The following is a 22,513-nucleotide window of genomic DNA, read 5'->3' on the forward strand; positions in this document are numbered from 1 at the left end:
TTTTCGAAACACTTTTGTAACCGGTTGGTTCCAGTTTTTAGATTTTCATGTGCGTATGAGTTTATGTTGTTGTGAAAATTCACGTTTTTAGATGAAAATACAGTATGTTACACGGAAGTGAGAAAATTAGTACCGCTGTAATCAAAACCATGACGTTACTGAAGGGTATTTGGATAACTTACCTAAAAGGGATAAAAAAAATGGTAGAATGGATCGAAAAGAAAGATTGAATTGATGGGCGCTGCCATTTTATAAAACAGAAAATTGGACAGAATTTATTCAGGCGTCCGTGTGTAAAGACATAAGATCGGTTAAAGTGCAGTGCAATTGTTAATGTCAAACCCACACCCACACACTACACAAGGGCCAATAAATGTTTAAGGAATGTGAAATTTCCCGAGTTTTCATACTTTTTTCGCGAAGCCGCTCTGATTACCCAGTAACATGCCGACCCTGCGACACAGTTCAGGGGTCTCATGTTACTGAACTAGTTCTCCGGGAGTGGTTGGTAGCCACTATTTCTTTTCCGGGGTTCCCGAGGGAGTCTTATATGTTTGGGTAGAGTAAATGGCATTATAAGCTTATCCTAGTTGTCCATTTTTAAAATAGTAAAACTCTGCTCAACTGCACTTCGATCGATTCTAATAAAGTCAACGACTGCAAAATCAATGAGTATATACGACAAAACGCAATCTTCTTCTTATTTCTGGCGTTAAGTCCCAACAGGGACAAAGCCTGCTTTTCAGATTAGTGTTCTTATGAGCACTTCCACAGTTAATAACTGAGAGCTTTCTTCGCCGATTGACCGTTTTTGCATGTGTATATCGTGTGGCGGTTACGAAGATACTCTATGCCCTGGGAATCGAGAAAATTTCCTTTGCGAAAAGATCCTCGACCAGCGGGAATCGAGCCCACGACCCTCAGCATGGTCATGCTGAATAGCTGTGTGTTTACCGCTACGGCTATCTGGGCCCCACGACAAAATGTAATATTGAACAGTAAATTCGGAAACACATCTCCTTTTCATTCCACTTAATTTTACTCGTCTACAATTCTTGTAATTTATTGTATTTTACAGCTTAATTAGCTTTAAGTATTCTTTTTAGGTCTTTGGTATTACCTGCCGCAGCTAGATTTTCGTAACTGAGTCGACCGCGACCTAGAAATCGATAAACAGATTGACGACGAATTCTATTAAAACGAAGTAAATGGTTACGGGTATAGAGAGTGGAAGTCCTGTTTATGTTGATACTCAAGTAGTTCTTATTGGGGATTTGTTTGAAGTTGTAAAAGACTTTGTTAATCTTTGAACAGTTGTGACGCATAACAATCATGGTTCCCGTGTAGTTATAAACATGTTGTGGCTGATAATGTTTAACAGATTATTTTTTACGTAAAGTGCCGAAGGCAATACTCGGTGGAAATCTAGACATAAAAATCAGGAGATACTACTACTGATGTACAAAGAAGCAAATTTTATTAAGCAAAATCAATACGGCAGACTTTGGTGGGCTAGTCACTTAGTGAGAAAGTGGAAAAATAACTTGCAAATTAATAATATTAAACAATGTATATTTCACGTTTATCGGACGTAACAACAATTGTTTATTGAAATTTGTTTCTGAGATTTCACTCCATTAGGTTTAGTTTTCTGGTTTGAGCCATGTAAATACATACTTTAACCACTCTGGCAAGTATAGTCAGTAGTAAGTATTTCATAACAATGGCAACAATTATATACTAGTAGTTTTTTTCACTGCTATTACGTAATTTTAATATGGATAATAGTGAATTTTTGAGTTAAAAACTTAGAATCAAAAATTTTTGAGATTCCTCCTAGTGATTTTTTTTTTCAAATTGGTCCAGAGGTGAATAATGACCTCAGCAATCAAGCTCTATGCTCAGATTTGACGAACAAATTTTTTTTTCATCGCATCGGCATCTTGGGGTGGTTATTATCACTCCAAATTTGTGCTCAATTGCCTGTTGGTTATCGACTGACTCTCCAGTTTTATCCGATTGTGCAGTTTCTTACCATAATCATCCGAACACACGCTCGTGCCTCTATTTCCGTCCATACCCAGCTATCACCCACTACATTCATGCACCCAGTTTTGCTCTTCATACGCACCACGCCCAGGCGTGTAGTATGAATTGATCGTATGGGTTTCGTTTTAACTTTAGAAATCTACTCCCTAATTTCCAAGCAGTTATAAGTCATTGTAAGCAAATGTTACCCGCCGGTATCAACCCATAATATTAAAAATAATTTAAAAGTTGAATTCCGATTGCTAAATTTAAATTTATTTATTTGTAATAAATAAAGCTGATACAAATATTAAATTTCTTTTATGTCCGAGACCTTTTAGAAGGTACGAGGGGGGGGATAATAATAAATAAGGAACAAAAAAATAAAAATGAAAAAAAAAATTATTTTTTCGAAATTTTTATTTTTAATTATAGTTGTTAAACTGTTTATAATAATCCTCTGGATCATTATTTTACTTGTATTTTTACTTAATTGAAAAAACCTAACTGATGTCAAAAAAATGATGAATCTTTTTTTTTTCTCCCCTTCAAAATTTTCGGATTTTCGAAGGGGGGGGGGTGGGGTGACATAAAAGAAAATTAATATTTGTATCAGCCTAAATGAAAAATAAATAAAATAAAATATATGTGCTGTTAACAAAATGTTAATAAGAGCATAATTTAATTTTATCAAATTAGGATGATAGTGTTGCCTAGAGCTCATAGATATAAGAAATAGATGTAATGCTTGAAATGATACTGATTAAGGACTTAAAAAATGCAACTGCATTTTAAAGGGCTATCGGGCATCCGTGCAAAGAAGCTTGTACTTTTGTTTCATAACTTGATATCGATATTCGGAGTATCGAGTTGTTGTTAATTATACTCTATCTATGCAAGATGTTAGTATAAGTTAAAACTAATATTTTTGTATTATTTTCAACCCACTGCATATTTTATTTGAGCAAGTCAATCAGACTCTTTAACATTACTTCTCCATGTATTCTCAAATTTGAAATAACAATTTTCTCTAAATTGCACATTCCCAGAAAAAAAAACATGTCTACCACAGTGACTGAAGGATCGCATGTTCGTTCAGCGGGATATTCAAAGCGAGTCTGCCTTTCGTGCATCCCGATTTGCGTCTATTGTGTGGGCGTTCGATGAAGATAGCCCTCGTATTCGCACACACACATTACCACCTCGAAAGGTTCTCGATACGACACAATGCCGACGTCGACGATGAATAAAAGAGGAAACTTGGGGTTACTTGACAGCCATCATCTGATATGGTGTAGAAGAACATGAAGAAGAAGCACTACAGCAAATAGGTCGTTTGTATTCTCACATAAAGGTGATTGGTGTCAGAGGTGTGAACCTTAGGCACTTATCTAATTTCCGCATTTACTGCTACAGACTGAACGTTGATTCGTTTTCCTTCCCAGCGTGAGCGTTCCTTTATGACCGGTGATGGAAGAAACTGCGGAACAACAGGAAACTCATTTGTCACTTTCAATGTGTCCGATTAGAGGTTGTGTTCTTATCGTGATGGTGGATAGTAATACATTGTGGGTGTAATCGCTTTGGGCAAGTTTGAATAACCAAAAGAAATAGACAGCTTCCCACTCCCAAGGCAAGACAAATTCAATTTAGTCATTGTTATCGGATTTCAAGCCCGACACAAAAGTATAGCCTCAGTCTAATTAATGTAGCACAAAACAGAGCTGGGTGATTTTTTCCCGTCCAATTTCGAAGTGTAGCTCGGAGTGGGCTGGTAACAAAACCTGTTTCTTCTTGGAAAAAGGATCAAACTATCTCCGCTCAAGTGTAACACATTTCCCTTGGCATTGACCGGAACAAATGTGTGCCGATCAAGTATGCTTTTCTAGGTTTTACTGCCACCAGTCTTGTGCATCGGCAGTTTACAAAGGTACATATTCAGTTATTCTAATTAGAAACAACACAATGCATTTTAAAACAATTGTAGCGTACCGGTTTTAATGAGGAAAGTTTTATTGATGTTCACACTAAAAGTCGTCACAATTCACTAGTTTTCTAGAATAGAATATCTAAAAATGAATAAATATTTCGACATGAGATTGTTCAGCAAAATTGTAGCCAATATATTGATGATTCACTGTGTGGTATTTAATTCTTTTCAACGATTATAGTTTTTCTGGAAAAATAATTATTCCACTAAGGTCGAACTTTTGCCCCACCTTACTCTACTTCTTATTGCGAGGTTCCAGATTATTCGGTCGAGAAAAACCCCTCATGCCAAAGTGAATCATAAGAATGCGCAAGAAACTCTGCAACTATGTATTTCTCAACAGAAAGTTTGGAGAAAAGCTGTACATGTTGACATGGTTTCTAAATAGCAAAAATAAAATTCCGTAATATGGGGTAAAACTAATCAGTATTTTTTTTTATTTAATTTGGAATTTAAATTATTACAAGCATAGTATTTTTAGAAAAAAAAAAACTACTGGCACCAATTGCTTTTGAGCATAGACTGTATATTTATTTCAAATCTTTTATTTGTTTTATTTCAAAAATGTATGTTCATTTCTCATATCTATGTATTCTGTGTAAGACAACACTATCATCCTAATTCAGTGGAACTCATGGAACCATATTAAAAACAAAATTTCATGGTTACTATGATGGTCCCAAGAAGCAGCTTTCCAAAGGATTTATGTTCCATGACTCGATATTTCCATGAGTCGACGGTTCCTTCAATATCGACTCATGGAGGTTTCACTGTATTTTGAAAGTTGTTTTCTTGTAGAGTAATTCAAAAAAATTTTTTTTTACTTATTGTCATTATTGGTATATTCATCCTTCATTCTACATAAAAGTTTAGATTGTTATCTTCATGCTTGAAGAATAATATTGATCCTTGAGACACGCAAAAACTTATTTTTCTGTTATGCTGTGTAATTGAATTAATAACACATTAAACATTAAATATGTACTGTAACAAAATCTAATATATAAACTTTGCGTTCAATTTTCCTCGTACGAGAATCTGAGATCTTTTCGCATACATGAAAAGCTCAATTTAAGCCATACATCACTTTCACTCAAAATATATTTTAAAATTCTATGAATAAAACCCCTCCCATTCTATCCTTCAACAACAAATTTGGACATTTTTTGCCACTCCAGTCCTCAATCAATAAAATCAAATAGGGTGTGGAACTCGATTCCCAAACAGTTGGGGATTTCCTCCGCCTGAGTGGAGGAGCATCCAGCAAGACGGGCAAGAAAAGCCCATCCTCAATCGGTTTTCGTACATCATCTGTGGTCCTTCCGTGAACTGTTGTAACTTCCGCCATTTATCGCTGGTTCGATGGATTGGAGATTACCCCATTCGCTCACTTTCATCGACTTGGGCAAATGCTGATTTTACAAACGAGATGCTCTCAAGGAAGACGACGGGATTTTCGTGATGCTGCTGCTGCCGTATTTCGATGGGCTGAACTGAGTTTCCATTTGAACCGCAACCCCGGGAGATTTAACATCGGTTGTGGCTTTTCGCTCAACCCTTCTTGTGGAATATGCGGTACTGTAAAACGGGGTAGCTTTGAAATGCTGGTTAATTTATTCCACTTTATTCAAAATATACTTTTTCATACACCAAAAACGATTGAATTGTCATTCAATGCCTAAACATGAGAAACAATTAGAAGCGATTCAGAAATATAATTTTGGACGAATTCCAATAGACTTATAGCTCTATAAATTCTGAACTTCAATACATTAATTTCTAACTTGTGTTCTCTACTAATGCTCTACAAGTCAGTTTCAACTGTAATGATGCCATACAATAGTTTAATAATGGATTTCCATGTGTTCACATACCCCTTTTCATAGTTACCCAAAAACCTAAAATCAACTTTTGTTTATACACTCCCGTGCAAAAGTTTGGGTTCACCCCCTCAAAAACATACAAAAGTGTTCTGTCCATATCTCTGTGATTACACGTCCAATTAAAACTCTTTTATCAGCATTCGAAAGGCAAAGAGTTATTCTTACTTCGTATGTATTTTTCCAAAAGCGTTTTTTGAATTTTGTATACTAAATTTTAACTTAAAGTTATTACATTTTTCAAAAAACACACTGAAAAATCATATCTAATTTCCTCAGCATTGGGTCGACCGAAATTTTAAATCAAAGTGTCATTAGGATCGTAATCTTATATTCTTTGAAGAGACTCCACGAAATTTTGGCGGAAAAATCTGGAAAGTATTTAAAATCAATGAAACAGTCAGTCAAGTCATCGTGCAAAAGTTTGGGTTCACCCCTCAGTATGATAGTTTATTGATTTTAATAGTTTAAAGCTTTTTTGAGCGCGAATAATGGCGCGTACATGATTGGTATGAGATTTCACAGATTTAAGTAAGTTCAGGTGAACCCAAACTTTTGCACGATGACTTGACTGACTGTTTCATTGATTTTGAATACTTTCCAGATTTTTCCGCCAAAATTTCGTGGGGTTTCTTCAAAGAATATAAGATTACGATCCTAATGACATTTTGATTTAAAATTTTGGTCGACCCAATGCTGAGGAAATTTGATATGATTTTTCAGTGTGTTTTTTGAAAAATGTCACAACTTTAAGTAAAAATTTAGTACACAAAGTTCAAAAAATGTTTTTGGATAAATACATACGAATTAAGAATAACTCTTTGCCTTTCGAATGCGGCTTAGAGAGTTTCAATTGGACATGTAATCACAAAGATATGGACAGAACACTTTTGCATGTTTTATAGGGGGTGAACCCAAACTTATGCACGGGAGTGTATATAAAATGTTTCAAAATGAATCGTTAAGAAATCTTTGAACTTCAATAGATAATTGAAATACTACTACTCATCTTATAAATCAAAACTATCAAAGTAACCCCGTTTTACAGTACACAATCTTCGAAAGAGGATTTCGATTCCGATTGTGCATAACGTGTATCACGGTCAAAAACGACTCACATTTCAAGTGCTCAAATACGAAAAATGTTGTGAAAACATATTGTGGGTGGATGGGGTAGAAAATCTTTTTTTTTTTTCAGAAACACAAAGAAGTAGTCCTGAGCGAAAAGCCAGATGTTGAGTTGTTCGCTTTGCCCAGAATAGATACTTATTCGTCGATAAAGTTAACTTCTCTTTCAGTTATGTATGATGAGAGGCATTCAATTCTAATGGGACGATTGGAATGCAACTCCGGTCTAGCATAACAATTTTTTTTCTTTGGGATGGTATTTATAAAGGCAAAGCCTAGCACGTTGTTAAATGTTCGTTTAGGTTCTCTCAGTGCATAAATCATACTATTTTAGCACAAATAGGTAGATTGTGGTTTTATAAAAGCAGTACCATAATGGTGGGTCCTATATTTTTTTCTTGGAAGTGACTGAACTGATTTGCATTTTAAATTGTTTACAGCATCTGGACACAAATTAAGATTTCATCTAAGAATCTATAATGTGCATCTAGGGAAGTCACAACGTGTTGATATTTTAAATCCTGGTTATACGGGCGTCATGTTTAGCTTATTTTTGTTATTTTTCTTTAGTTCAATATTTACATTCATAAATGAATATAGGGTATCACAGAAAGTATGGGCACGACTTTAGTTATGGACAGAATGCGTTCTCGTAGAGTAATTTACGGGCATAAACAGACATTTTACTAATTTGTAAAAGCAAAACCTTTTAAAAATTATTAAGGTACATATCTAAGCATTGCGTCAAAATATTTTTCCTTCAAAATATTTTTCAGTTTATTTCTTGGAGTTTCTTTCAGGATTTCTCCAAGCAAACCTCTAGAAAGAATCTCAGAAATTCGAACTACTGAGCAAATGCTTAAATTGTTGAGCAATATTTGATTGAAAAAAAAACATTCAAATCTCTATGCTATGGTTTTTAAAACTTCTTAAAGATTTATCAAAACAAATAAGAAAAATATATGAAAAAGAAACCTCTCGTTTAAACTCTCTGCAGGGCTCGCTGTAACATAATATAATGGTACTGGCCACGTTCTTGCAGTTAGTTGGGATAGAGGGGAACGATATTAGTACCGTACAATGGGGCATCATTGATCAACGGTATAACATTGATCGAAATGACTTATCTCGTACACTTTCGAGCAGTGGTTAAAAAGCTCTACAGAAGATGAAAAAAACGTTTGAATCGTGGTTGCAACCACGAGCAAAAGGAAGGGTAAATCACTGAATTCACAACTTCCTTCTGAAAAAATGCTCATTTTTCAGCATCTTGATTGAAAATTGAGTTTTTTAATTTCTTTTTGCAGAACCAGCCATATAATTTCCATGGCACGATCGCAAGTGCTTTGGTATTGTCTTCTCCTCACGTTTTTAAGACGGATCAATAGTTAAAGATCATCGTCTATAATTACAGATTCGAATTTTACTTCATGTTTTTGTATTTCAATGACGCTTGCTTCAACAATGAGATTGGTTTAAGTTTCGAGACAATGGTCAATACCAAGTTTCGTTTGCAAAGAAATGTGAACATCAAGATAACTATTGATGTATGTTTCATATATATTCCAGTCGGCTCGATAGTAATTGAAAGTGGAGCTAATAGGATTGAGAATCGCTTCATAGAATATTTGAAATTTAACAGTGACATGATCAGAATCAAAATCAGCGTGAGTGTTTGCGCCATGGACATTCGACCACTCATCAACTTTTACGTGTACCAAATTTGATCCGTTCCAACAAATTTGAAGGCTGGTCTTGTTCTTCTAGACATAGGAAAAGCATTCGACAGTGTTTGGTATGAAGGCTTGATCGTTTAATTCCAAAACTTCAATTTTCCAACATACATTGTTAGAATTATTCAAAGTTATCTGTCAAATCGTACACTTCAGAACTCCAAGTATGAAAGACTTCCTGTAAAAGCTGGTCTGACTTACCAGAGGATGACACAGGCCACTCCGACAAAGGATGAAGTCTAAGTGTCATCTGTAGTCGATTGCAAAAAAGTTTGGATATTTTTCTTCATACTTGCAAAATAGAAGATTTCTCCTGATGCTTCCAAAACTCAACTAATAGTATTATCATATAAACCAAAAGCTCTTTATTTCAAACCTTCAAGTAGACATGTTGTCACGTTGAGAGGGGTTCCAATAAATTGGTCAGATGAAATTAAGTATCTAGGGCTCATGTTAGATAAAAATGTATTTGTATTTGTATTTGTATTTTTTACTTAATCTGACAACTAGTGGTCTTAATGAATAAATTAATAATTATGGAGCTTTGACAAGACAGAATCGGTAACTTTATGCAAAGGAAGATTACGCATACGATTTCTAAACGTCAATACAGAACTATTAAAATCAAACAAATTAAAATTCTCCTGCAGTCGTCGGCTTATACTATTAATCGGACAAGTGCTTCCGTAGAGCGTCCGTCTTGGAGATTGTCGCAAAACTTGTCGGGACCTTAATGGGCGGTGTGGAGCGTAAAGGTTCATTTGTCCAAACAATTCTGGGCTGTCAACCTCAGCGCAAAAAACAGCTTGGCCGATTCATCGTCTCTTTTCCAAAGGTTCGATACCCAGTAAAGCACAGCGGTGTTCATACGGCGGAAGATGCAAAGGGTCAGACCAAGGCAACCCGCGCAACGCACACCTGACGAATTTACGCGGTACAGCTTCTATTCGAGATATCCAGATTGCTTTGTAAGGTGCCCATCACGGTGTTCCATTTACCGTTATTATCAAATAAAATATACCATCCAAACGGCAGTCGGCAGTTGATTCCTGACGTTATTCTGCACCTCTGTCCCGAATTTGAAAAAAAATCCTTAGTCAGAATTTTGAGTTACGCCCTTTTGAAGTGTATATGATAGAAATCACATGATGTATGCCATTTTAACTTGTTTGAACAAACAGATCAAAATGAAAGCATGAAAATCTGCTTCCTATAAAAACCATGCGTCCCCATGATTATTTGTTACCGATCGACCATGTTGTAAGTATCATGATAGTCGTAGCAATAAATTAATGAATAGTGGAAGTCAGCTGATGTATTACTGCATGAGCCTCTGTACGTGCCATAAATTCTTTTGTTTTCATGACTTTTACTGTGCGCCGTGTGTTGGTGCTGTCTCGCTCTCTCTCACGGGAAACTTGAAAACAGGGCTGACAGTAAAAGTCAAACGTTTTATAGCATGCATAGGCTCATGACATTACAATGCTTAAAATGATACTAATGAGAAAATTGAACAGAAAATATTATGTAACTTATCAGAGTTCTGACATCCAATATATTATTTCGGTTACCACTTTTATACATCTAAACCTCATGTCAAAAGAATTACACTGCGGTGCAAATGCCAACGACATTATGCTCAACACAAATAAAAGGCGTAGTTCACTTTAGTGCTAGAATGACAATAGAGTATGGATTTCGACATAGATCAATTTTAATCGACAAACATAATGGTATAACCTTTACCCATCTCTGCTTCTATGGGCCACTTCTGGATAAGATGGCGCTACTAAATCAACTTCTCTGCAATGTCATCAATTCTGAGGCACCAACCAGTTGCGCTTTTCATATCAATTTATATGGTTTCTTTTTTGCCGTGTCATGAATTCTCACTCCATACACTCCTTTGCCACCGATATACACAACTCACGAATAAAACCTTGTGAACTTCCTATGCCTCACATACTGCCGTGAATCGGAAGTCAGTCCCATCTCCATTTTCGTCAAAATTGAGTTGAGTTCAGTTTTTAACATATCTTCCAATGCTCTTTCAGCTGCTCTAATGAGATAATAAGATTTGTTCGGAAAAAGTGAATGATGAAATGATGAAATGAAAAGTTATTGCATATCAGTCCTTCTACAGATTTCCGCACCGTGTAACACAAAAATGAACCGTATTCTGATCATTTTTATATTTTTCTCTGAAAGATATCATAGTGAAAAGCAATTTGTGAAAGTTTCATCAAGATTTGAACATGTTTCAATCCTCTGGAGTTTTTAAAATATTCGTATGGAAAACGAGTTTGGAAACTTCACACCCCATTTTCTCAATGCCTACTTTTTACAGATGGGACTGACTTACGATTCACGGCAGCATAGGCAGTAGAATTGGCTGTTGAAACTCCATGAGAAACATTTCATCAAGCCTATCCCGCACAAGTATGCCAACTGATGTCGGTTCGTTTCACTGGTTCTGGAAGTCTCGCAGCGCTTGTATCACATCATCACATAGCAAAAAGTGAACGCCTATATGTTCTCGAGATGTCTGTCTCTCTCCCTCCTTCTTGACGTCTGATGTATCGTGATGAGAAGCGACTGTCAGCAAGATTGAAAAGAGGATTATCAAAGAATATAGTTTATCAAGCTGATAAGCATAATTGACAGAGCTTATAGCAGACAGGCATCCACTGAACCAGCCAACCTGTCGACTCTTCGTAGATGGAACAGATATGTCAGACACTCGATTCTCCAACGCAAATGACAATTAACCCTTGGGCGTGTTGAGTGATTGATCAAATCAAGCAAATCAATTACAGTTCAAAATGACTACAATAACAGTTGTACGATTGGTATGAACTTATTCGATAGTTTCAGTACATCTAATATCTAAGTGTATAGGCAAAGTCTTTTTAGTTGATATGTTATTTCTTTAAAGTGTCTTTAAAACGACTTTAAATTGTTTTAAAAGTCGTTTTCAATGTTTGTTTAATTGTTCGAATTTGTGTATGTATACATCTTTGAAAAAGGTTTAAAATAAGACTAACTCATGAATCTGCATTTGTTGTCTTCGAACTCGTTTATCTTGACGCTCCATAATGTTATTCGCATCCATTACCACAATCCACATAAACAATATTGACCTCATTACCCTGTTTTTTTTTTGTTTAAATATAATTACAGATTACGTCACAGGCGACATCAGCACGTCTTTAGCGCTAAGTAAGCTCAATTCTGGTGGATCGTTTTTCGCTGGACCATACCTAGACGGGACTGGAGTTAGTAACGTTACCACACAGATAGGAACACATGCATATCTACCGTGCAAGGTAAGCTAATCGTGCCGAATGCATGTTTCGTTTTTTTTTTCTTCTGGCAACTTCCAAGAGAAATGAGCTCAAAATGCAAAGTCTGCGCAGTTACATTCATATGTTCATAGAAGATGAAGCGATGATCAGATAATGATTCATCATCCAATACATGCCAATTCGTCAACTGGTGATTTTTTCTGTTCGAGCAGAGCATCCTATGTCTCACACTTCTTCTCTAGCAGATGCCATGAAGGTTGGGCGATTTCCTTTAATAAGTAATCCAAGATTTGAACTACTTAAGCATCCCATTCGACGGGATCTTCTCAAATTGATGTCTGAGTTGCTCCAGATGATGTGATGAGTATCAGCATCACTGCCCACAATCAGCAGAAGGCCTTTTCATAGGCAGTGTACAAGTCGTTTGAAATCATCCTTTGGGGATGGTTCATCATGTGGTTAATACAGCACAAAACGAAAGACGTATTTCCTATATCAATTGTGACAGTAAATACATCTCTGGTTGTTAACTCAGAAATGAGTGTAGCAACGATAGCGCTATTTATGAGCACGCCAGCACGAGGCCTGGCACGCGAGTTTGCCAGTTCACTACTCAATACGCGTTGTCTTTATAGTAGTTTGATTTGCTCATCGCTATCTCTCGTTTGAACGCGGTCCTGGTCAGCTGAAACGTAACCATTTGCTCTTCCATGTCGGTTTCCAATCTAGTGCTCTGCACGCATCTTCTGGATATGGAACAGACTGCGCAAAGGGTATTGTCTGATCACGGACAATAGATGACGAGGGCAATCCTTTCGGATGAAGGATCCCTGTTTCGGCGGCCAATTCCTTCTCCTGAAGGAATGCCTGGGGTGTCGATAGCTCAGACTGTGAATATGATTTCTCAACAACAGTCCTGAAAAGGACTACTAGGTTTGGCTGCTTTCGGTGAGGGAAACACTTTTGTATCGGTTTTCGAACTACGACGGTTTATTGCGCTAACGGCTAAATACTGAATGAATCAAATTCAAGAATGGGTGCGCATTATATATAATGGATGGTTTCTTCTTAATTCTACTCGCTGAATGATGACTGGAAAAAAAGCGTCAACCAATCAGCGCAAGACAGTTGGAAATGCATCGGGTGGAGTGATGATGGAGAGCTCAAGCTAGTCGGTCGGGTTGCGTGAAGTAGTGTGTGTGTGTGTGTGTGTGGTTCAGGAAGGAAAGGGTGTTTGTTAGTGGTGGTAGCCGAAATACTCGCGGCGACTCGAGGTTAGATATATGGTTGGTTTACATGAATGGGAATAGGAGGGAAAGGGATTACATAGAGAGGATCAACAAAACGGTGAAAACGAAGATTGCACAAACCAGGGTTGAAACGTTGCATACCGTTCGCTTTGTGCGTGAACATTCTCCCGCCAGCGAAAAATGTGAAACCGGCGGATTTGAGGACTTTGGTTTTACAGTGATTTTTGGATTTATTACGGGCTGGGTATCTGACGGATTGGCGTTAACGAAGAGTGGACTGAGTTTACCTGGATTGATTACAGTGGGTTTGTTTGTAACAGTTCGATTCTGGTTTACAAGTAGTGTGGACGAACTAGACTTACGGTTTGAGTATGTGGGGAAAACACGTGAAGGCACCAAAGACTGTCGGGATTCTAGCAGAAGATCGTATAGAGGGTTTTCAGCATTTGTGGTTTGAGGAATTTCAGACTGTATGGGTTTTAAGGGTTCATTCACTTGGATTGGTAACTGACAACTTTGTGGGTTTGTGGACTGACGGATCTTTTCATGTTTTGGGTATCTTCGAGGTTTTGGGAAACAAATGGGTGCCCTGTATACCTGGAGAGATACAGGGGTATCTCGATACCTCGAGAGATCGATCGTTTTGGGAAAGACGGAATATCAGGTGGATCGAGGGAGAGACTATACACTGTACGATGGGGCGGACAGTTCCGACAGGAGGGATTTACTTGACCGGTTAACGACTGTACTCTAGACTGATGCAAATTTTGAAATTTTTGCTCCCCTATGCTTAAACGATGTCAATTATGATGAAAATTATCCTCCCAAAATTTGAAGTGATTCGGAAGAAATTTGGTTGTGCACACGCTATTTGAAGTTTATATGGAAATTACTATGGAAAAGGCAAACCTTTTGTGTTCAGTCCTCTAACTGCTCGTCTTAATAATCTATGGAAAAGTGAAAACACTCATCTTATGCGAAATCTTCCCAGCTACAACTTTGCCGAAGACCACATTTTGATGGGATGTAAGGATAATTTGTTATCATTGATAACAAAGTCTAAATCATGCTGAGATGATCGTTCAATTACTTTCAGAGCAACACTGCTTTTTTGCTGTAGAACATAGTAGCCTGGATTACTTTGATCTATTCTACCCGCCAGGAGCACCACTGCACACTGGTCCAGGAAGCTAATTTAGGCGGACATGAGGTTTTCGTCAAGATTTATTGATTTTAGAGTCATAGTTTCTTCTGAGAATATGTTCAGAATTTTCAGTACTACAAAATGTACGGATCAAAATTTGTTTACGGTGATCGCAAGAGTGACGTATACGCCAACTTTTTTTATTTTAACGAATCGTAAGTTGGTATGTTCAGCAAAGTTGTAGCAAATGATCATAGAAACAACTTTGCCCAACAAACTTTTTCTCGATTTTGCTCAAGAGCCAAGATAATTAAGTATTTTTAATAAAAAATCGTTTTTTGCTCTTATGTGTTTTATTTTTTAGTTTTATCGGCCTACTATGTTCTACAAAGTTTTCATACTCATCATTTGCTACAACTTTGCTGAACATACCAAAGTTGTATTTCTTATGGTTTTCATGTTATTTGAGTTTTTCATCTTAAAATTAGCTATTTTGTATGCCTTGTATTTCAACTATGAGCACCTCAAAAAAATATATCTTTCCACCAAATGATTTTGCAGTCTTTCAAGTACCTGTGAGCAAAATTTGGAGAAGATGATATTTTTCTATTTCGTTTAAAATCGATTTTACTAATAGACGATATGAGATAAATCCATATTTATTGAATATTCATACATGTTAAATTCACAAAAGTCATGGCTACCTAAGCATATCAAACCAAATGTAACACGTGTATTTATATATAAATATAAAGTACATCGTTTTTCAGTTGTTTTCGATTAACTTGGAAGCTTCTGCAAGAAATTCAACGTCTTTTCCTCTACTAGTATTTAATCTATTCCTAAGCAAGATCACCGGGTTGGAATTCAACATAAGCCGTATAAAATACATATACAAAATTTACAGTCCGATCGAATTCTGTGGCATGATTTTCCCAGAATCTTCTGATGTGCTTTATATTACTATATAAATACACGTGTTACATTTGGTTTGATATGCTTAGGTAGCCATGACTTTTGTGAGTTGAACATGTATGAATATTCAATAAATATGGATTTATCTCAAATCTTCTACTAGTAAAATTGATTTTAAATGAGATAGAAAAATATCATCTTCTCCTAATTTTGCTCACAGGTACTTGAAAGACTGCAAAATCATTTGGTGGAAAGATATATTTTTTTGAGGTGCTCATAGTTGAGACACAAGGCATACAAAATAGCTAATTTTAAGATGAAAAACTCAAATAACATGTAAACCATAAGAAACAAAAGCAAAACTGAGAAAAAGTTTGTTCGGCAAAGTTGTTTCTCTGATCATTTGCTACAACTTTGCTGAACATACCAACTTACGATTCGTTAAAATAAAAAAAGTTGGCGTATACGTCACTCTTGCGATCACCGTAAAAAAATTTTTGATCCGTACATTTTGTAGTACTTAAAATTCTGAACATATTCTCAGAAGTAACTATAGCTCTAAAATCAATAAATCTTGACGAAAACCTCATGTCCGCCTAAATTAGCTTCCTGGACCAGTGTGCACTGTTGCCTGCCGAGCAGTTGGTTAAGCACGCAAAATGCAAACCCACTTTATGATTATGAATAGCAATTTATCCTGACGTCCAATCGAAATGTGGTCTTCGGCAAAGTTGTAGCTGAAAGAATTTCATATGAGTAGAAATTGTTCACTTTTCCATAAAATATTATTACGGCAAGATAGGGGGCTGAATACAAAAAGTTAGCGTTTTCCATAGTAATCTCCATATAAACTTCAAATGGCGTGTGCTCAGTCAAATTTCTTTCGAATCACTTCAAATTTTGGTAGGATGCTATTTACCATAATTGAAATCGTTTAAGCATAGGGGAGCTAAAATTTCAAAATTTGCATGACTCTACTGTACACCAACCGTGTACTTGTCTGGCTTAGGACGAGCAGAATTAACTGCTCCAGCGACCACCTATCCAAGACGGGTTTCTTGGAGGATAGGAAGATCGTCGGAGAGTTTGATTTGTCCTGGCATCATCAGCTTGAAGAAGTACTGAATGCCAATGAGGAGATCGATTTTACCGGGAATGTGGAAATTTGGATCGGCAAGGGCAAATCCGGGTGGAATGTCCCATGATTTGCTATCGATGGGAGCTGACGGTATTGGGCCAATGACTTGATCGGCAACAAGACACTCTAAATGCACACTGTAGTGGGAATAACGAGATTGAATTCTAAGCTTCGCTACTTCTGACAGGGATGAGTTTTGTTTGTTGGCTCCAACAATTTCAACCTTTGTTGCGAGCCGAGGGAGTTTCAGGGTTTGAACAAGTTTGTGTGAAACTATGATTGATTAGGAACCACTATCGAGGAAGACTCGACAAGGCTGAAGCTCACCATTGGCATTGAAAACTTGAACCATTGCGGTCATCAAGAGACTGTTGCACATATGGTGAACATTCTTGGCGGGATAGACGGCAGAAGTGGAGTGTATTGAATGAGATTTGATTTCGGAATCCGAATCATTGGATCTGGATTTGGGCGGAGACACATTACATTCGTTAGGGTGGAGAAGGGTGTGGTGTCGACCTTCACATTTTAAAACAGTTGAATAGGGATTTACACGCACTTCTCCTATGACCCGTTCGCAAACAATTAAAGCAATACTTGAACTCTCTTACCTTGGCTTCTCGTTGTGGAACGGACATCTTGCGGAGGGCGTCGCACTTGAAGATCGGGCGACTTCCACTGCCACACACTTGGCAGGTCGGTTCTGCTTTCTCGGTGACAACAGTTGGCGGGTTCGGTTGTCCAGCGCTGTCGCAACCAGGTTCATGACGAAACGCTCGGACATTCCAAGCATTTGCTCCTCCATCAGGGTCAGACCGTCGATGTGCCGGGTTACATCGTCGATCAGTTCACGGAGCTCCTTTGCACTGGGTCGGGACATCTTCTTGAGTTCTAGCATACCCAAGATGTGAGTATCTACGATGAAGCGCTTGTCTTCGAATCGTTCTTCCAGCAGCTTCCATGCGTGGGCGTAGTTTTTTTTTTTTTTTTTTTTTTTTTTTCTATCTTTATTAACGAGATTTTTAGCCCTGGCCTAGTTCATCTCGGGACCAACGGCTTTACTTCCCTTCCGAAGGAAGTCGTCACTGAAATTTTAGTGACTATCTCGGGGATGGGATTCGATCCCAGGTCCCGTGAGAGGCGTGTGTTCTAACCACTACACCAGGTCCGTCCCCGGTGGGCGTAGTTGTTGGATTGCATGGTGCAATCATCGATGATTCTCGTTGCACTACCGATCAAAGCTCGATCAAGGTGGTAGAGCTGAAACATGGCCTTGAAGCGTGGCCAGTTCTCTGCTTTCCCATCGAACGAGGGGATGGGTGCTTTCAGCGGTTGCTGTTGGACGATGATGCGGGGTGCATCTTTATGCTGGCTTCTTCGCTGCAGTCTCATGTCGGTGGTGTCGGTCATGGACTGGAACAGCGTCTCAACCAATATGCAAGTTTTGTTGTGCTGGGCTTCGAACACGATGTAGGCTTCATCCTGTTCGATCAGCTTTTCGGCGGGCGTGAGAGTCACAATTTGGCGATGCAACTCACAATATTCCATTTGCAAAAATGCAAATGGGTGCAAAAATGTAGAAAATCCCTCAATAAAAAAAGGAAAAAAAAACTGTAGTGGGTTTTCAAATTCCGCTGGTACAGCTTCAGCTGGATCAAATCCAACTGCACTGCTCCTGCTCCGGATGCTTCTTCGACGGATTTACGAATGCGCGTCACTTTCGCTTTCACCTGTCCGCGTAAGTGAACAAGCGATCTAAGCTCCGCCATCCTCTCCTTCTGGTCGGTTTTCGTTGGTGTGTCGTTTCGATTCCGCACGACGACGACAGATACGAACGTGTTTCGACACGTTCAACAAGTTGCACACGTGACAACTTTACTCACTGGTAAAGTGGATCGATTATCACTTCGGTTACTCTTTCCGCGGCGACGATTCACTCTCGGAACAATTTTTCCAATAACTTTTGCACTCACGTTTCGCGAAATGTTTCTCACTCGCGGCTTACTTTCGTCTACGTTTTTCACTCGCGACTTACTTTCGCACTCAACAAAGGGCAATTTCCCTCATCGGAGCAGCGAAGAATATTTTCCAAACAACTCTGCTGAGCATCGACGGGAACAACGGGAACGACGGGCAATCGGGTGATTGCCAAGCCACGGTTGCGCTTGCAACACGCTGAATGCGGATCACGAATTACTCTAATTTTACAATATTCTAATGAGCATTCTCGGCTCATGACTTTAATTGCCGTCATCCAATTGCTTGCCTGTATGCCATCCAATTGCTGTTTTCGTGAGGAATTCAACACGGTTGTGCAATTATAGAAGTTGCTAGTGGCTGTTGCATTGATTTGGGTTTATCTTGGTAATATTTATTATTGTTAACCTGCATTTGTCTTTTTTAAATGGGGAATTGATGCTGCTCCTCGTATGATTGATACCATTCTCCACTTGACTGAGCAAACATTATGGTTGCTTCATGGAGTTCGTAGCAAGTGCATTTTTCGTTCCTTCTTCGACAGAGTTCGGACCCGACTAACCCGACTAACCCGACGGGTTCGGGTTTGGAAATTTAAATTTTTTCGGGTTCGGGTTCGGGTCGGGTTTGAAGGCTACAAAATTATCGGGTACGGGTCGGGTTCGGGCTTAAAAAAGTCGGGTTTTGTCCGGTTTGGGTCGGGTTTGGTGAAAATTGTGAACAGAGTAACAACCTTAAAGTATCCCTATGCATCAGAAATGATAAAAATATCATCTTAACTAACTCGGGTTCTATTCGGGTTTTTCTTTGAATTTTTTTCGGGTTTCGGGTCGGGTTCGGGTTTGAACAGCCAACATTTTTCGGGTTCGGGTCGGGCCCGGGTTTGCTTTTCAATTTTTGTCTCGGTTTCGGGTCGGGTCCGGGTTTGAAAAAATAAAATAAGTCGGGTACGGGTCGGGTTCGGGTTTGAAAAATGTGAAACCCGACCATCTCTAACATTTACTAGCCTGGTGGCTGAAGTTAATGCATTCAAAGATCTCTTCATTTGTTTCGTTGAAGAAACACAATCTGCCTGTTTTTTTTTTGCAGTCTCTACCGGTAATCGGATCTTTGCTTGCGAACCTTCCTATGCTCTTCTTAACTGGATTGAGTTTGGAGGGTCTTGCAATCCTCAAAACTTTGGATATGATCTCGTTCTCATTTTTGCACCCAATAACGGTTTTTTTATACAGAGCTTTATTTGCTCGTTACACATTGACTTCACATGGAGCTCTCAGTAGGTTGTACTCATGATAGATGGATCTTTCTTGAGATCGTAAAACGTCTCTTCTTTCTGAGTGCACCTGGTCCATACCACGTTTTCGTTCAGTTTATTTAGCACTAGGTTCTCTCTTACTGTCATGAAGACGCCACGTAGGTCATCTTGTCCCTTGCCTCGACGACAAAGGCATCATCCTTGAACCTCTCACAAGGTGAATGTCGCCTTTCTTTCTCTTTCTGTACTTTCCTTTTTCATTCCTCTCCTTTTGTGTTGTCCTATTTTCTTTCTTGACTTTCATTATGCGCCAGTACGTCTGTTATTTATCATGAGCATGGTGCACCCCTCCTTCACCGATTGAGTATCTGGTGGATCACCTTCAGGCGACTCCTACGACTGCTGATCTAATCATGAATAGTGTATTCTCGACTGTTTCCGCTATAACGGTAAGTTTTTTGTTTTATCCACGTTCTGTAATGTTATTGTGAATTTAATACTTATGACCAGCTGCGTGATTCTAGTGTGAACATTGTATATGACTTTGACTAATTCATACAGTACATTGCTTCTGCTGATGCTAGCTGTGGTGGTCATTGGTGTCTCTGGTAATATCTGCACCTTCCGGCTTCTGCCCACTCTTTTCGCCACACGACCTCCACTCGTTGGACATAGTCACTTCTTGTGAGTCCATGGTTGTCTCTGCGAGTAGGGACGCCATGCTAGAATTGACACGATTCATCCTCCTCCTGTTGTCACTCTTCCTCTCTCAGAGAACTATAGACTTCACTGCCAGCCACATCTGTTGGTCATATCCAATCAGTAATCCGTTGTTCCGCGCTATAACGAGTATGCCATAATCAGGATTGTGCTGCGTATGATCTTCATGTGCCGGTTCCATTGTTAAGCTTAGGCGCTATAGGTGGCAGGTCTATTATTCAGAGCTACGTGCACGCAGTGTAGTGAAAAACTCAATTTCAATCACGCAATTCAGCAGTCAAAAAATCATGGATGAGTTGGCTCACCTTTTTGACTCATTGTCTCGTATCTCACACATGGCAATAATTTCTTGTTAGTCTGGTAAAATTATAGTAATCCTTTCTAACGTAAACAACAACATTCGGATTTCACGAGTTTTTGCCTGGTTTTGCGACTGAATCATTTTTTTACGGTTTGAGTTGATTGAGTTGATTTTGCATCAAAATCTCAAGCGTGAGATTTGCGAAGAAGATCTCTAATGAGTTTGCTCTCACGGAAGAGCGTATTGATTGAGATTTGAGTGTGAGTCTATCAACACTGCTTGCAGGTATTTATTATTGTAGAGATTCAGCAGAGTGCGCAGTTGAACCTCCGCCACATCCTAAGCAGACTCTGTTGAGCTTTTGATTTGATAGACTAGAACCTCTCTCTTACTTTTCGAAGGAAATGTCAAACGTAGTGTTACATTGAGTAATATACATTAGATATGTTTCGCTTAGGAAAAGACATCACAAGCTCCTACCTTATGACAACATATTTAAAATTGTTCCTTCTTTTTTTTTGTACTAACGTAATTTTTAAACGTATCTCAAAATTATGAATTAGAAAAACAAAGTGGAAATATACAAATTAAATATATAACATGACCTTAAAAAAATAGAATAATCGAAACGGTTTGATTGCCGTAGTGTTGTTTTCTCTTGGAATTCATCTTTCCTAGGTGACGTTCTCTGCAATCCGAAAAGGAAGACCAAATGCGCATGACCGAAAACTCGCCCCGGAACAGAGATCACCTCTCCATCCTCCATTTTTTTCGCCACCTGCTCTGATTTTCAAACATTCTTCTATCTCCACAGGTGAAACAGCTGGGGAACAAGTCGGTGTCATGGGTACGAGTGAGAGACGACCACATCCTAACCGTGGACAGGTACGCAATTTCTCTTGGCTGTTGTAATTCTGCAAATACCATAATACCAGACTGTCATTAGCTATTTTTCCATCCTCCATCGTCATCGGGGGCTTTCAATTCAGCCTAATTCTCCGCCGAAAAGCCGCCCTAATTGAGCTCACTAGCACTTGCCAATGCTGTTGCTCGCCCTTTTGGAAAGTCTCCCCCTCTTCTATCCATCTGCCACACCGGCCCAAAGTGCCGAAAAGCCGGATAAAACATCATAAATTTATATCGAATCATATTCAAAATAGTTGTTGTTTGTTTCAAGTTCATAAACTAATAACAAATAAAATTTCAATATAATTGAACGAAAGTTTAGTTGTCGGGAATTTTTTGAAGATTAAGTTAAGTATCTAGGGTTCATGCTAGAACAAAATTTAACTTCCAAAAATCACATTGAGGGCATTCAAGCCTAATGCTATAATTATATAGAATGTCTGTATCCACTTATCAATAGCAAATCAAAAAACTGTCTTAATCACAAACTTTTGATCTTCAAACAAATTTTCAGACCAGCTATGTTACATGGTGTACCAATATGTATTACCAGGAAGAAAGCTCTGCAGAACATTCAAAATAAAATTTTGAAAATGATTCTGAAGCACACCCCCCCCCCCCTCTTGTATAGTACTAATGAGACATTGGAAAAAATATCGAATAAATTCATTGATTATTTTAGAGGAACATCTAAATTTTCTATTGCCCAGTCAATATGTTATATATTCAAGTTAAGTTAATTGAAAGTGTTTTTCTCTTCTAATCAGGAGAAATCAACTCACCTGTAAAATTATGTACTGTTACGACAAATAAACTGTAATATGTTGTTAACAAAATATCATT

At 38.2% G+C, this 22,513-nt stretch overlaps 1 protein-coding gene across 2 annotated transcripts in view; it reads left to right on the top strand.

Moving 5' to 3' along the window:
- The window catches only part of LOC5569646 (zwei Ig domain protein zig-8), a 761,269-nt gene that overhangs the window by 616,050 nt on the left and 122,706 nt on the right, over window positions 1-22,513 (top strand). For both annotated transcript variants that reach the window (XM_001658620.2, XM_021854888.1), the window contains exons 4-5: window positions 11,940-12,085; window positions 21,579-21,649. In XM_001658620.2, coding sequence (XP_001658670.2) covers window positions 11,940-12,085; window positions 21,579-21,649 — 217 coding nt within the window. The remainder of the gene's footprint in view (window positions 1-11,939; window positions 12,086-21,578; window positions 21,650-22,513) is intronic.

The sequence above is a fragment of the Aedes aegypti genome, chromosome 3 (genome assembly GCF_002204515.2).
Source record: "Aedes aegypti strain LVP_AGWG chromosome 3, AaegL5.0 Primary Assembly, whole genome shotgun sequence".
Taxonomy (NCBI): Eukaryota; Metazoa; Arthropoda; class Insecta; order Diptera; family Culicidae; genus Aedes; species Aedes aegypti.